The 14,694-nt window shown below is 39.4% G+C and overlaps 4 protein-coding genes across 4 annotated transcripts; all 4 read left to right on the forward strand.

Moving 5' to 3' along the window:
• Nucleotides 1–5,798: 5,798 nt before the first annotated feature.
• LOC306992680 (histone H1-like) lies at nt 5,799–6,450 on the forward strand (the record flags this gene model as incomplete). The annotated part of the gene is made up of 1 exon (XM_079601806.1): nt 5,799–6,450. The coding sequence occupies exon 1, from the start codon at nt 5,833–5,835 to the stop codon at nt 6,448–6,450; it is 618 nt and encodes a 205-aa protein (XP_079457932.1). The 5' UTR covers nt 5,799–5,832.
• Nucleotides 6,451–8,751: 2,301 nt separating this feature from the next.
• Nucleotides 8,752–9,212, forward strand: LOC306992742 (histone H2A-like). The gene has a single exon (XM_079601900.1). The coding sequence runs from the start codon at nt 8,771–8,773 to the stop codon at nt 9,155–9,157; it is 387 nt and encodes a 128-aa protein (XP_079458026.1). The 5' UTR covers nt 8,752–8,770; the 3' UTR covers nt 9,158–9,212.
• Nucleotides 9,213–9,848: 636 nt separating this feature from the next.
• Nucleotides 9,849–10,550, forward strand: LOC306992706 (histone H3.2). Its single transcript, XM_079601845.1, has one exon. It carries the CDS (start codon nt 9,975–9,977, stop codon nt 10,383–10,385), a length of 411 nt encoding a protein of 136 aa, XP_079457971.1. The 5' UTR covers nt 9,849–9,974; the 3' UTR covers nt 10,386–10,550.
• Nucleotides 10,551–13,457: 2,907 nt separating this feature from the next.
• On the forward strand, nt 13,458–13,880 carry LOC306992857 (histone H4; the record flags this gene model as incomplete). The annotated part of the gene is made up of 1 exon (XM_079602111.1): nt 13,458–13,880. One exon carries the CDS (start codon nt 13,458–13,460, stop codon nt 13,767–13,769), a length of 312 nt encoding a protein of 103 aa, XP_079458237.1. The 3' UTR covers nt 13,770–13,880.
• Nucleotides 13,881–14,694: the final 814 nt, after the last annotated feature.

Consider the following 14,694-nt stretch of genomic DNA (forward strand, 5'->3'; position numbering starts at 1 on the left):
ACACAGCTCAGCTGTATCATAGGACTCAATAAGTGTCATGAACACGCGACACGCTGCTATAAATGCTTTCTGTTCCCATGTGTTATTGCATATAAGATTTGAAGAAAATATAAATGTATAAATCACCTTGAGTTTGTCTAGGGCGGATGTTTGAAATCAGCACTAAAAAGCAAAAAGAGACAAAACACACACACACACACACACACACACGCACGCACGCACGCACGCACACACACACACACACACACACACACACACACACACGCACGCAGAATACTTTTTTTAAAATAGAAATTGACAATGTTGCAATGATGCAAGAACTCTCTATACTCTTTCACATCTATATAAGGCAGTCAATAATAACTGGAGATATTGAGCATGAAAGAGGAAGTGTGAAGAAATCATCTTCATTGCTAAGAATATGTTATGCTGTCATGATCATGTTCACTGAAACCACAAAGTGAAGAGAAGCTCAACCCATTGGACTGCAGATATTATTTGCGTGCCATCAATGCATATGGGAAGTGACATCATTGGTCATTGATGTCAGCACATCACAATAAGAAGATACACTAAAGATCTATATGCTAAAGATGTGTGTGAATGTGAAAAATACTCTAGCTGAACGAGATCATTGCAAAAAATCGCCAGGAAATTTACAGGATTAAAGAGTATTATTTTTTTACAATGAATTAACAGTGTGGATATCATGAGCTACAGATGAATTTGATACTCTAATTATAGCAGCATGAATGAAAAACAGATTCAATACATAAAAAGATGAAATACATATGAACAGCGATTCACTATCATTATACAAAATGTGCAAATGAAGCGTAAATGAGATATATACTCACAGAGCATCATAGGAAGTGAACTGAGCTCCATACTGATCTATTAATGACACGCTGTCAAACACACAGTCTGTCTTATATAGACTCAACACTTCCTGAACACACACAGAGAAGAAGTCGTAGTTCACAGTGGCTTATACTTCCCTGATCTCAGAACCGAATACGAATTTAGACCAAAATAAAGAAACAAAAACTATATCGCCTTTTTAAGAAATTGTGAAAGAGTTCCTCATAAAGAGCCTTGAATACACTTTAAGAAATGTCTCATTATGTTCATATGTCATTGGTTTGAATGGATGCAAATCTACATCAGACTGTGAGAAGTGATTCATTTCAGTGCTGGATCTGAATTGGGCTTTATGCAGATCACTTTAAACCAAACATTAGGAATTATTGTCAGACTAGTCAAAATATGTATTGCCAAATGTTGACAGTCTCCGAGTCTGAGAAAAGAAAGTATAAAAATAGCAGTGTTACCAAGAATTTCTGGGTGATTTAGCAACGCAACGACCATGTCCGATCCACGGCCACTTTTATCAGTTTTCATCTCTGTAGAAGGAGAGTGTGAGATGTAGGAGTGACTGGCTGGTCAGTGTGTGTGAGATTTAAAAGCCAAACTGACAGCTGTCAATCAAACTTCTGCAGCTGTAGAAGGTTTATATGCGATAACATCAGAGGTGGTCTTTACAATGATGATCTGTGTGTGTGATTCAAAGTGAGACCCATGGCAGTAAGTATTCTGACTGTCATTGTTTTGTCACTTGATTAGAGCCTGAATTAGAAACACAGAGCGCCAGTGAAGAACATGTCAGAGTAATGACAGACTTTCTTCCGCTCGCAGGCCTCTGACGGTCACTGTGGTTGCAGGCGGTCGATATATATACATTTTTTATTTCTATTTCTATTTGCATCTGATTAATCACCTCATTTATCTGATAGTAGGCGTCTCATTTTTTGAATAAAAACAAAAACATTTATGAATGATTTTCACAATATTACATAAAATATTAAACAAATGTGCACTGTTGATCACACAAGTCTACTTTAATGTTTCACCAGGAAGTTTGTTTTGAAAAACTTTTATTTTGTACAAAATGGCACAAAGTTATAGCCTACTTGCCGTGTTCCTGGTCAAAAATGGCCGGCCATTGAAAGTGAATGGGAGAGACTGAAAATAAGAGAAAAAAATAGTTTTAAGGAGCATGTTCATTATATTCATGTAATCATATGTGCATGTGAGCTTGCAAACACACACACACACACACACACACACACACACACACACACACACACACACACACTTTTGTCGCAGCACAATGGTGAAGAAGCTCTCTGTGCATGATGTTCTTCATCAGATCATTGATCAAGATATAGTGAGGTATCTCTGAAGGTATCTATGAATCTCAGAAGAAAAACTACCTTGCCTCGTGGGGATGAAGACCGGGACAAAGTTACATCTTTCGACCAGAATGTAGCCGTAGCATCAGCTGGGCCCTCATCATCAGAAGACTGCTGCTCATCAGTTGTTTCGAGGTCTGTAGCATGTGGTGCTTTCTTCTTCTGATACGTCTTCTAATGCTCCTTCACTGCAAGATCCATCCTGCATCGCCGCCTCCTCGACTATACTCTCATTCCTGCGTAATAATCAAGGGAGTAATCCATCCGCCGGAAACTGAAGCTTCCCCGCGGGCCGCGATTGATTAGCAGACCATCACCTGTTAGCAATCCATTGACTCCCATTCATGTTGGCGTCACTTTGACAGCAAATAACTTTACATCTGAGGCGTTTAAAGACTCCATTTGTCCATTATTTATTTCTAAAGAAACACAACAATTTATAAAACGCTCCATTACCTTGTATCTTACTTTATGGCCCCGTAGAAGCAGTTTTTGTAAAATAGGCTAACGATTGCGTCATAACCACGCGACTCTCTGTCGCACAGTCGAGAAATTACCATAGACAGTATATAAGATGGACACAGCGACCCCATTGACTTCAACGGAGAAAAGTGAAGCCCATTTGAAGCACTCACTTCCTGATCGCCAGGCGAACTGCGCAGGCTCAAACTGAGCTTGAACACGTGAGCAACGTGTCTGACAGCTGTCAGTCTTCTAGTAGCTGTGCGGAGAGAAATCTGAATCATTCCCTCCCGAATCTCGCGGAGACGGAGAGCGTGAGTATTAGCTGTCCATGAGCTAGCAGCAGGATCAACTTTATCACTCTCTGTGGGCTACTCCCTTCACTTTATCGGACTTAATGCCTCCACGTCCCCCCGATTGCCTGCGAGCTTCTACGCCGGTCTATACGGTAATTTCTCTACAGTGCGACAGAGAGTCGCGTGAGTTATGACGCAATCGTTAGCCTATTTTTACAAAAACGGCTTCTACGGGGCCATAACGTAAGGTACAAGGTAATGGAGCCTTTTATACATTGTCGAGTTTCTTTAGAAATAAATAATGGACAAATGGAGTCTTTGGACGCCTCAGATGTAAAGTTATTCGCTGTCAAAGTGACGCAAAAATGAATGGGAGTCAATGGAATGCTAACAGCAGGTGAAGTTCTGCTACAATGGCGGCGCCCGCGGAGGCTTCAGTTTCCGGCGGATGGATTACCCCCTTGGAAATTACCGTATAGCAGGCGGAGAAGCTCGCATGCAATCGAGGGGACGTGGAGGCATAAAGTCCGATAAAGTCAAGGGAGAAGCCAATAGAGAGTGATAAAGTTGCTCCTGCTGCTAGCTCATGGACAGCTAATGCTCACGCTCTCCGACGTCTCTGAGAGATTCGGAAGGGAATGATTCAGATTTCTCTCGGCACAGCTAAGACTTACATATGTCAGACAGGCTCACGTCACATATACGTCGTCAAGCTCAGTTTGAGCCTGCGCAGTTCGCCCAGCCATCAGGAAGTGAGTGCTTCTAATTTACTTCACTTTTCTCCGTTGAAACCTATGGGGTCGCTGTGTCCAGTTTATATACTGTCTATGGTTATAATCAAGGAACTGTGCTGCCCATGGGTGCAGCAGGCGCAATGAAATTACGCAGCGCCTGTAAATAGACAGTATATAAGGTAAAAAGTCCCCAGCTCGGTAACTTCCAATGTGGTAATATTGTAATATCATTAAGTAAGTAATATAAGTAAGTAAGTTTGTAATATCATTGCGCTGCTGGTACGGCAGCAGTTCCTTGATTATTACGCAGGAATGAGAGTATAGTTCCTAGTCATATTGGCCTAGAAAATCGCAACTTTTTATTTTCTGTCGGTCTTAGTACACGACATAACTACAGAAGAGTCAAGTTTTAAATAGAAAAAAATAATATCGAAACTCTTTGGTCCTTTTTTTAAGAGAGATGATAACGGTCTAATTAGATTCAATGATCTATGCTAAGCTATGCTAAAAGTGCTACCGCCAGACCCGGAGATCGGCTGAATGGATTCGAAAGCGGTAAAACTGTTTAACTCTAGGGGAGCTGGACAATGAGTCCTATTTCCAAAAAAAGTGGAGTGTTCCTTTAATAAACACACTGATGCTTCTGAGCTTGATAATGGCAGTGGATAGCAACCATCAGTTTGAAGGTCAAAAAAAGTGAATCCATCCATCATAAATGAACTCCACGTGACTCTGGCGGGTTAATAAAGAAGCAAAGCGATGAGTTTGTGTTTATAAAGTTATAAATATTAAAAAAATTCTTAAGTAAAATAACTAGCTACACTGCTGATATTTACGCTACGCACTATACGCTACTTCTGAAGTCACAAGTTGTGTAAGTTGTGCTTTAGGCGTAAGTAGACTGGCGGTTTGGCCAGAAGCTAGCATTTTACCTCGTAACCTGTTAAATATGGATATTTTTCTTACACAAACTCATGGTTTATTGGCTTTTATTAACCCCCGGAGCCGTGTGGAGGACTTTTTTTAGCTTCACAAAGTCATGTACACCTAGGATGGCTTCAGGGTGAGTAAATCATGGGCTAATTTTCATTTGAAAGTGAACTAGAAGATTGACACAAGAGACTTCTTATAGATCTCCTGCATGGTCCTTCATCCAAACAATTTTGCAAATATCTTAATTTAGGTTTCTGGTTTAAAGCACTGATTTATGAACTCTCATGTGAAAATATATCAATCAAGCACAAAATCTCTAAAATGTGCATATTTTGTGATTTATTTCCTAAAGAGGCAGCAACCTATACAACATAATCATAAACTGATGTTGGCATGTCTAATCATGTCAGTGTTTAATTTAATAACAATGAAACTTTAGTGTTTGAGAAAAATACACTTGCATTAATGAATTGCTAATGAAATAACGACCAACATTCTGTTATGTTATTATGACAACATTTTTTAAGTTTTATTTATCAGTTCAAAAATATCTTAACTATGTAATCAGCTGCTGTGATTTTGAACTTTATTCAGGGTTCTTGCATCTTTATAACATGTGGGAATCATCAGTGATCTGAGATGCAGAGCAGTTACACAGACAGATGTGTGTGTGCTTCAAGCTGCACAAAACAACTTCTGAATGAAACAATCCACAAGTCCCTCAGCGATCTTCCTTACATTAAAGCCATCGTCAAAGTGCTAGTTCAAAACCAGCATGACACACTTCATCGTTTACCACTGTTAATACACAAAATTACATGAAATACACACGCATCCTTGTTCATTACAGGTGCTCGATTTGGGTTTGATCCAACAATTCTAAAATAAATGTTAATTTTTCGCGTGTTTTAGTCTTCAAATAAAGTTCAATATCTCTACTCGATGTGTACGTTGTTTTTAGTCTACTTAACTATTTTACAACTCCAGTTTTATTCCAAATATGAAAGGAGAAAGCACAAGCAAAGGCGTTAGTGGAGAGCAGACGCTGAACAGAGCTGGTTGAGTCTACACGGTTCTCATGCGGCGGTTAAATGCGCAGCGGCTCATTGTTGATCACAGTCAGATTGTGTGAGTCCAGATTCACTCCGAGAAATCATGGCAGAAACCGCTCCAGCGTCCGCGACCAAAGCGGCCAAGAAGAAACCAGCAGCCAAAAGCAAGAAGCCGGGTCCAAACGTCCGCGAGCTGATCGTCAAGGCTGTGTCCGCATCTAAAGAGAGGAGCGGGGTGTCCCTCGCCGCCCTGAAGAAAGCGCTCGCTGCCGGCGGATACGATGTGGAGAAGAACAACTCCCGCGTCAAGACCGCCGTCAAGAGTCTCGTTACCAATGAAACCCTGGTCCAGACTAAAGGAACCGGCGCCTCGGGCTCCTTCAAGCTCAACAAGAAGCAGAGCGAGACCAAGACAAAACCCGCCAAGAAAGCGGCTCCTAAAGCCAAGAAGCCCGCAGCCAAGAAACCCGCTGCCGCTAAGAAGCCCAAAACTGCAGCAGCAAAGAAGCCCGTCGCTAAGAAATCTCCGAAGAAAGTGAAGAAACCCGCCGCTAAAAAGGCAACGAAGAGTCCCAAGAAGACAAAGAAAGCAGCGACTCCTAAGAAAGCAGCGACTCCTAAGAAAGCAGCCAAGAGCCCGAAAAAGGCAAAGGCAGCCAAACCTAAAACTGCGAAACCTAAAGCAGCAAAGCCTAAAAAGACAGCCGCCAAAAAGAAATAAACGTTCCCCCCTTTTTTCCAAATCAAAAAGGCTCTTTTAAGAGCCACCCACTAATTCATAGCAAGAGCATTATTTTATCGGTCATCTGTTCAATGAAAGTGTCGCGTTTCCATTACAGATTTGCGCGATTTTTTTCTAAATGGCGATAAAAACTATTGCAAAAACGTCATTTTTTCCCCTCGCGATAATCATTACAAAAATCATGGCAACGGATGTTTATATGGTTTGTATATCCCAGCCATCGCACTAGTCATTATTTTTAAATGAAGGAGACGTAACTTAGGTGTATCATCCAAGCATTAATTTTAAGGAAAGCCCTATAGCCTAGCCTACTTGTGAGCCTTGTTTGAGTTGTTTTTTTCCTCCTATCTGCTTTGAGGTCTTGATTGTGGCGTTTCTTTGAGGTTTAGAATCCAGTATTCCTGCAATTATTTGGTCTTTTATGACTTTAATAAATAACTCCGTCTTCTATCCAAACACACCGGGCCATCTACAGCCTATATGGGGAGGCTGCAGACCTGGAGCCGGTAGATATAGGACCCAAACAGTTTTACGCCCCTGACAGTTTTACGCCCCTGTTGTTCCTGATGCGTCCAGTAGGGGGATATACTGCGAAATAACTATCATTAAATCGACGCTAACACATTAATAACCCGTCCATAGACTTGAAAATTTTGTGGTTTTTGTTCATTTAAATATAAACGCTACAGTGTAGATCTGCACGGATTAAAATAGAAAAATAGATGCAGATATTCAGTCGGTGTTCACTCTCTTCACTCAGCCTACAGAAGACTTTTGTTTTTGTGAATTTAAAAATTAAAAATACACATAGTTGGATCAACTACGTGTTATGACAAGTAATGATATGACCTACTGCAGTTATAGGCCTATTCACCGTATGTTTTTATATGGAGACTAAGTGAAATATGTTATTGTGAATTTATATAAAGTTACATTTAGATATTAACCATATTTAGACCATTAGACATACAGTACCGTGTAATCATATGGATCCTCGATTTAATATCTGCTGTAGCTACTATTCTCTATTGATCGTCACACAGCTACAAAACAGTGTCCTACATACGTGGTAAGATAAATTTAAGCCAGATCGTCCTGAACCTTTTGGTAAATTCTGGGCAAGTTTCATCTGCATAAAGACAGAACCATCCAATGGCAAAACCTTTAAACTCAAAGGTTTCTAAAACAAATAATATCCTCGAGTCTGTTGTAAAGAACCTTTAATTTTTTATTGACAATGTAATATTGTATTGATTTGTGTAGCCTAATTCAATCTCTTTTGTACCCCCCTTGTTTTTTTTTTGTTTTTTTCCCTCTTCTCACTGTTAATGTCTGTATCCTTTCATTTGCAATACAAAATAAATAAATTAATTAATTTAAAAAAAGATTAAAACATACCTCAATTCGTTTCGCTGTACAACCTCCCCCTACTGGACGCATCAGGAACAACAGGGGCGTAAAACTGTCAGGGGCGTAAAACTGTTTGGGTCCTATATCTACCGGCTCCCAGGTCTGCAGCCTCCCCATACTCTCTACAGCTGACATGTAAATGCGCAAAAACTGTTTCCATTGCAGATTTACGAAATATTCATTTTTCGAATTGCCCGAAAACAACCCTCATGCGAGCGCAAAAACTTTTTTTGCGATAAATAAGAGTTTTTGCGAGATTGATATTGTGTTTCCATAGGGCGTATTTTCAATTCGTAATTTCAATGTGCGTAATTTGAAGGGTAAAATGGCTCCGCGAGAACAAAATAATGGGCCCTTTATGTTCATGTGCAAATACATTTCGACATTAAAGTTGATGATATGTGATCGTTTCGATGAAATCCTCTGCGTAGACATGTTTATAGCAGTAAACTACACAGCTTCAAGATCAACTTGTTACATTTGAATCAATTATGTTTCTGTTTTCAACCAGAGGGAGTAAAAATGGGCAAGGCAAGTTTATTTGTATAGCAGTTTATACATAATGGTAATTCAGAGTGCTTTACGTTAAAAAACAACAACAATGATTATTATGAAATAAAAAATGTAGAAATTATATAATTGAAACTAAAATACATTAAAAGGAAGCTAAGAGGCTGTTGAATAGAGGGACTACTGCGTGACGTGTGTGTCTGTAGCAGAAAGGGGGTTGGGTTTGTTGTTTGGAGGCAAGCTCACTGATTGGCTCGATGATGTGTTCAGACTCCAGCCAATAGGAGACTAGCGAGCTTTCTTTTAAAATGCAGAACCCAGCGGCCTAAAGTATCACAGTATTTTTTTATAGTAAAAAGATCAACAACTGTAAGCCACAATGAGCGGAAGAGGTAAAACCGGTGGAAAGGCTCGTGCTAAGGCCAAGAGTCGCTCTTCCAGGGCGGGACTGCAGTTCCCCGTCGGCCGTGTTCACAGGCTTCTCCGCAAAGGCAACTATGCCCAGCGCGTCGGTGCCGGTGCTCCGGTGTATTTGGCCGCTGTGCTCGAGTATCTGACCGCTGAGATCCTGGAGTTGGCTGGAAACGCCGCTCGGGACAACAAGAAGACCCGCATCATCCCTCGACACCTGCAGCTGGCGGTGCGCAACGACGAGGAGCTGAACAAGCTTCTGGGCGGCGTGACCATCGCTCAGGGCGGCGTGTTGCCCAACATTCAGGCCGTGCTGCTGCCCAAGAAGACCGAGAAGCCCGCCAAGTCCAAGTAAATGGACCGAGCGTCTCTTCAAACCAAAGGCTCTTTTAAGAGCCACACAATTTCTCCCTCAGAGAGTGATTTCATTCGTTCCATAATCCATTTATATTTGAATTTCTATTAAAGTGTTTAAAAAATAATAAAAATTAACAGTTGCTGGCGAATGCCTATGAATTGACCGTTCTTGTACTATAACGTTACAATGCTGACAAAAAAATGAATAAACATGTAGTAGGTGCCACAGGTCAGAGTAGATATATTTTTTAATTAAAATCTGACTAGATATACACAAGGCCCCCAAATTATGTTTTAAACCTTTTTTTTTTTTTAAACTAGTCTGTGTAGCGAGGATAATGATTGTATTATGAAAATTAAGTTTGATTGGCATGGTCAAAATATTTAAACCGATTGATTCATCTAAACAGCAGAAATGAAATGTATGACTAAGTGACATAAATATCTGTACTTGTCTCAGTTTTTACTATATTAGTTCCAGAAGTCAAATTCTGGATTTAATACGTTTTTAAAAAACAATCACGTGTTTTGGCGTTCAAAGTTAAAAACTGGTTTCCTATCTTCGGATACAAATAAAAAACAAAGCACGTTCGGGCGGGAACCACAAACTGTCGTCTCTTGTTTGAAAACAGGAGGCGCACAGCCATTGGCCAACTGTCACTTACAGACGCGAGACAATAACCAATAGAATGCCTCTGAAGCAAAGCCATCCAATGAGCGCGTGGCAGCCCTATGATTAAAACGCGCTGTGTTCTGGTGAATTTTCATTCATTCAATCGTCTTGTTCACAGCAGCAACCGACCTCCATTGTAACAATGGCAAGAACTAAGCAGACCGCTCGTAAGTCCACCGGAGGAAAAGCCCCGAGGAAGCAGCTGGCCACTAAAGCCGCCCGTAAGAGCGCACCCGCTACCGGCGGCGTTAAGAAGCCTCACCGTTACAGGCCCGGTACCGTGGCGCTGAGAGAGATCCGCCGGTATCAGAAATCCACTGAACTGCTGATCCGCAAACTGCCCTTCCAGCGTCTGGTGAGAGAAATCGCTCAAGACTTCAAGACGGATCTGCGCTTCCAGAGCTCGGCTGTCATGGCCCTGCAGGAGGCGAGCGAGGCTTATTTGGTGGGTCTGTTTGAGGACACCAACTTGTGCGCCATCCACGCCAAGAGAGTCACCATCATGCCCAAAGACATCCAGCTGGCCCGCCGCATCCGCGGAGAGCGCGCTTAGATCCACAGCAGCCACACAAACCCAAAGGCTCTTTTAAGAGCCACATCAATGTCTCTATGAAAGAGGTTTTCTTTTTTGAATATCTGCTTTAAGGTCAAGATTGTATTTACTATAAGTTTTACTCAAAAGGATATTTCCGTAAGTAGAATGCAGAATGGTAAGCAATGTCACCGTGCTTGCTTTACATGTTAAGATATTTTATTTATACTTTTCATAAGTATATTTTATTTTAACTCTTATCTTTTTCCAGCATGAAACTTTTCTTTATTGGAATGTAGCAGTGGTTCTCACTGCAGATCCATGGGTGTGAAGTCCTGAATGTGTAAGTGAAGCAAAAAAAAATATTTTGAGAACCATGTATTTCTCTGTATTTTTGACCGTCCTGGGCCACATCGTAATAGATTTGATAGATTGAAATTGATCAAACCTTATCTATAAATTTCTTTACCAACTCATCTCGTTCTTTGGTAAATACTGCATACTATATAGAGGTACATGCTCTATAGTCTCTGCTTCTCTACAGGATATACACAAACCAGTTTATTGTTTCACTATTGAGAATTATGAATGATTTTAACCAGAATGTCCTATTCAGAGTTGTGAAATAATTATCTTATGCATATACTTACGGATACTGTAGAGGTGCTGATTTCCCAGTCCCACAGTTTACAATAGGTATTACAATACTGGGATTTCGGTAATATCCAGAATCATAACATCTTTAGTTGCTGTCCAATCAAAACTGAGCTAAAAGCTCCACAACATATTCTTAATGATTGTGCCTGAACGGTTTCAACTTTATTAATCAAGGATTTTGATGGAGGTCCATAAATACTGACCTGATCAATGCAGAATATATTCATGTAAAGATTTTCAACTAGTTCTCATTATATTCCTGATAAACATCTTAATTATTTTTTTTTTTTTTTAATTTTCTAACAATTTCTGTATTTGTGTCTTGAAAGTTAAACTGGAATCCATCTATATCCATATACATATCTTATAACTTTAGCTTGTTCAAGTTACTTACTATATAGTTTCACTTTTATTTCAGGGACACGATTTCTCTTTGCAACTAACAGTAAAAACTCCTTTTGTTGTCCCATTTTTTCTTCATTAATCGCTGTTTGTATGACTTGTTACATGATGTGATGCATTATGACCCCTCTTCCATATTGCTCCATCATCAGCATAGAGAGATCTTCATATCTATTTTGAAAAACATATTTTATATCATGTTATTAAATAACATTGGACTGCATACACCTTGTGGAGTACCATTATCTATTTTATATATTCTGGAATATGATGGTCCAACCCTTACCTGAACGGTTATATTAAGAAATATTTTACAGTTAAACATTCTGCCTTCAATCCCTAATTGTTCCAACTTTATTAACAGCCCCTCCTTCCAAAGCATTTTTCTGAAGCTTTTTTAATATTGAAAAAATATGCCTATTACCACCTCTTTATTAACTTGAGCCTTTCTTATGACAAATCAGATACATTTTTAATCATCATATAGCATATCTCATCCTTTCCTGGAGATGTTTGCCTTAACATCTCTTTTTAAATCATGTAATGAAAATTTGACATCAAAATAATCATTATAAGGTCTTATCTCCGTCATATTTTGATGTTCTTTTCTAATTGGTTCTCTGTTGATTTTAATTTCTTCTAATCGGTTACCATTACTATGTACTTTAACAAACACCACTGCTAACATTTCTGCTTTTTCAACATTAGTCACAGCTATTCTTTCCCCATTACTCAGAGAAGACCAGAATGTCTTTCTGATCATATACCCATACTTACTGACATCTATTTTCTCTCCGAATCACAGTAACTTCTCCATTAGTTATTTTTAGCAGCTCGAATAACCAGTCTCACATTGGTTATTTTTTTTTATACAGAATGAAGTCATCAAATATATATGTCGTCCTAACCTTTTTAAAAGCCTTATTTCTAGCTTGAATTGCTTTGCTACATAATTGTCTGATTTGATTAACTGATTTCTTCCTTTTTATTCCTTTACTTTTTCCAATAATTCCTTCAGCTGTACTATACAATACTTTACATAATTGATCATTGTATATTTATACATCATACATTTCCTCAACTCAAAGTGTCAAATATAAGCGGGCTAACTTCTAGTAGCTCTATCATCATTCATTCATACACGACCCTTCAAATCCAGCATTTATTACCTTGCCATTATGTTCAGTATTACCACTCCCCCATTAAGTATTATAAGCATTAAAATCCCCACACAATATTACCGGTTTGATTACCCACTCCCATTATCTTATCTATTCCAATCCTTAATATATTGCAAGTAAAAATAATGACCTTAACACAGTTATCTTAAAAATACTTCTACTGTAATTGATTCATATTCATCACTCAATTCTATAATCCTATATATAATTTATTTTTTGATAAATATAGCCACCCCTTCACCATTCCCTGTTTGACTATCTAATACCAGTATACCTTTTTTAACTTTTACCCATTTGCGATTAAACTTTGATTGTCTAAGCATTGATTTTATTCACTGTGCCACTTATGTCATTTATTTAATTTTTACAGAAAATTAGAAGATTTCCATTTCTCAGATTCTTAGCACTCTCTTATCTGTTTTAATGCCTTGGGAAGTTTTATTGGATTGGTCAAATTGTTATCTGCAAACTTCAGCAGTACCCAAAAATCATCTTTGCTTTTCCATGTCGGCATCCTGATATTTTTCACTATCAGTTCCCGAATCGTTTCTGCAAGGTTTCTTTCTCACGAGTGGCAATTTTCCTCCAATAATTTCCTAAATTCCTCCCGCTAGAATCTTCCTCCATCTCCGGATCACTTCCGGTACTAACGTCACTTCCCTGCATCAATGCTCCAGTCACAGTCCAGTGTTGTCAACCGCCCAATCCTCCAATTGGAGAGATCGTGTCGGGTGACGTTTAATGGGACCGCCCATATGGTTTCAACTAGGTCCGCTAGCTGACTATAAACTCCTCTTCTCCGGATTTTTTTCTTTATTCTGTTCTGTCCTGTTTTGAATAGTGACTGTCGACAATGTCTGGAAGAGGAAAAGGCGGGAAAGGACTCGGGAAAGGAGGCGCCAAGCGGCACCGAAAGGTTCTCCGCGATAATATCCAGGGAATCACTAAACCCGCTATTCGGCGTCTTGCTCGGCGTGGCGGCGTCAAGCGCATCTCTGGCCTGATCTATGAAGAGACGCGCGGTGTGTTGAAGGTGTTTCTGGAGAACGTCATTCGTGATGCTGTGACTTACACTGAACACGCCAAGAGAAAGACCGTCACCGCCATGGATGTTGTGTACGCGCTGAAGCGGCAGGGACGCACCCTGTACGGGTTCGGCGGTTAAGAGATCCACGAAGAAGAAAAACCCAACGGCTCTTTTAAGAGCCACCCACATTTACACACAAAGAACAAGTTTCCATGTTATAATAATGAATTGAATTGATTTTACCGAGAGTATTGGCAGTTCTTATGGTATGATTCAGTAACAAACGTCATTCTAACATTACTTAGTGGACATTGTATGTTAATTAAATATGCTAATGTGAACGATTGAATGAGGTAACGTTACGTGTATAGAATAGAATAATTCTTTATTGTCCACCTTGGTGGGAATTTTTCTTTGGCTCACCAAACATACAATAAAAGTAGACAAACAAACAACGTCTCAAACGTAATAAGGAAATATTTCTAGATAAATAAAAAAGAAAAAGATACACTGTAAAATATCATAATGAGACTAAATACTTAAATACATCAAGATGCTCATTTGTTGTTGTCACTTAATTTGATTAAGGATGCAAATGGCATTTGGAATAAAAGATTTTTTAAAAGTACTTTTAGCCAGAGGCGCCTCCCAGACTTCAGAAGTTCAAACTCGCTAGAGAGGGGGTGAGTACTATCTACAGTGATTTTCCTAGCTTTCCTCCTTGTTCTGTCAATGTATATTTGGGTCAGGTGTTTTTGTGGTTTTCCTACTATTTTACTAGCCTTTGACACTATTCTGTTGAGCTTTTTCTTAGGCTTGCAATTTAAATGGCCAAACCAAGCAGAGAGATGAAAAGTTAAAACACTTTCAATGTGTGTGATATACACTAGCTCCATAATCTGAGCACTGACACCCAGGCAGTTCAGTCTTCTGAGGAGACTAAGTCGTTGTGAACATTTCTTAAAAATATAATCTGTATTATCTTTAAAACTCAGGTGGTTGTCAAGGACCGTACCTAAATACTTAAAAGTGTCCACAGTTTCAACTACTTGATCATGTAGTG

The sequence above is a fragment of the Phoxinus phoxinus genome (genome assembly GCF_949152265.1).
Source record: "Phoxinus phoxinus genome assembly, chromosome: 2".
Lineage (NCBI taxonomy): Eukaryota > Metazoa > Chordata > Actinopteri > Cypriniformes > Leuciscidae > Phoxinus > Phoxinus phoxinus.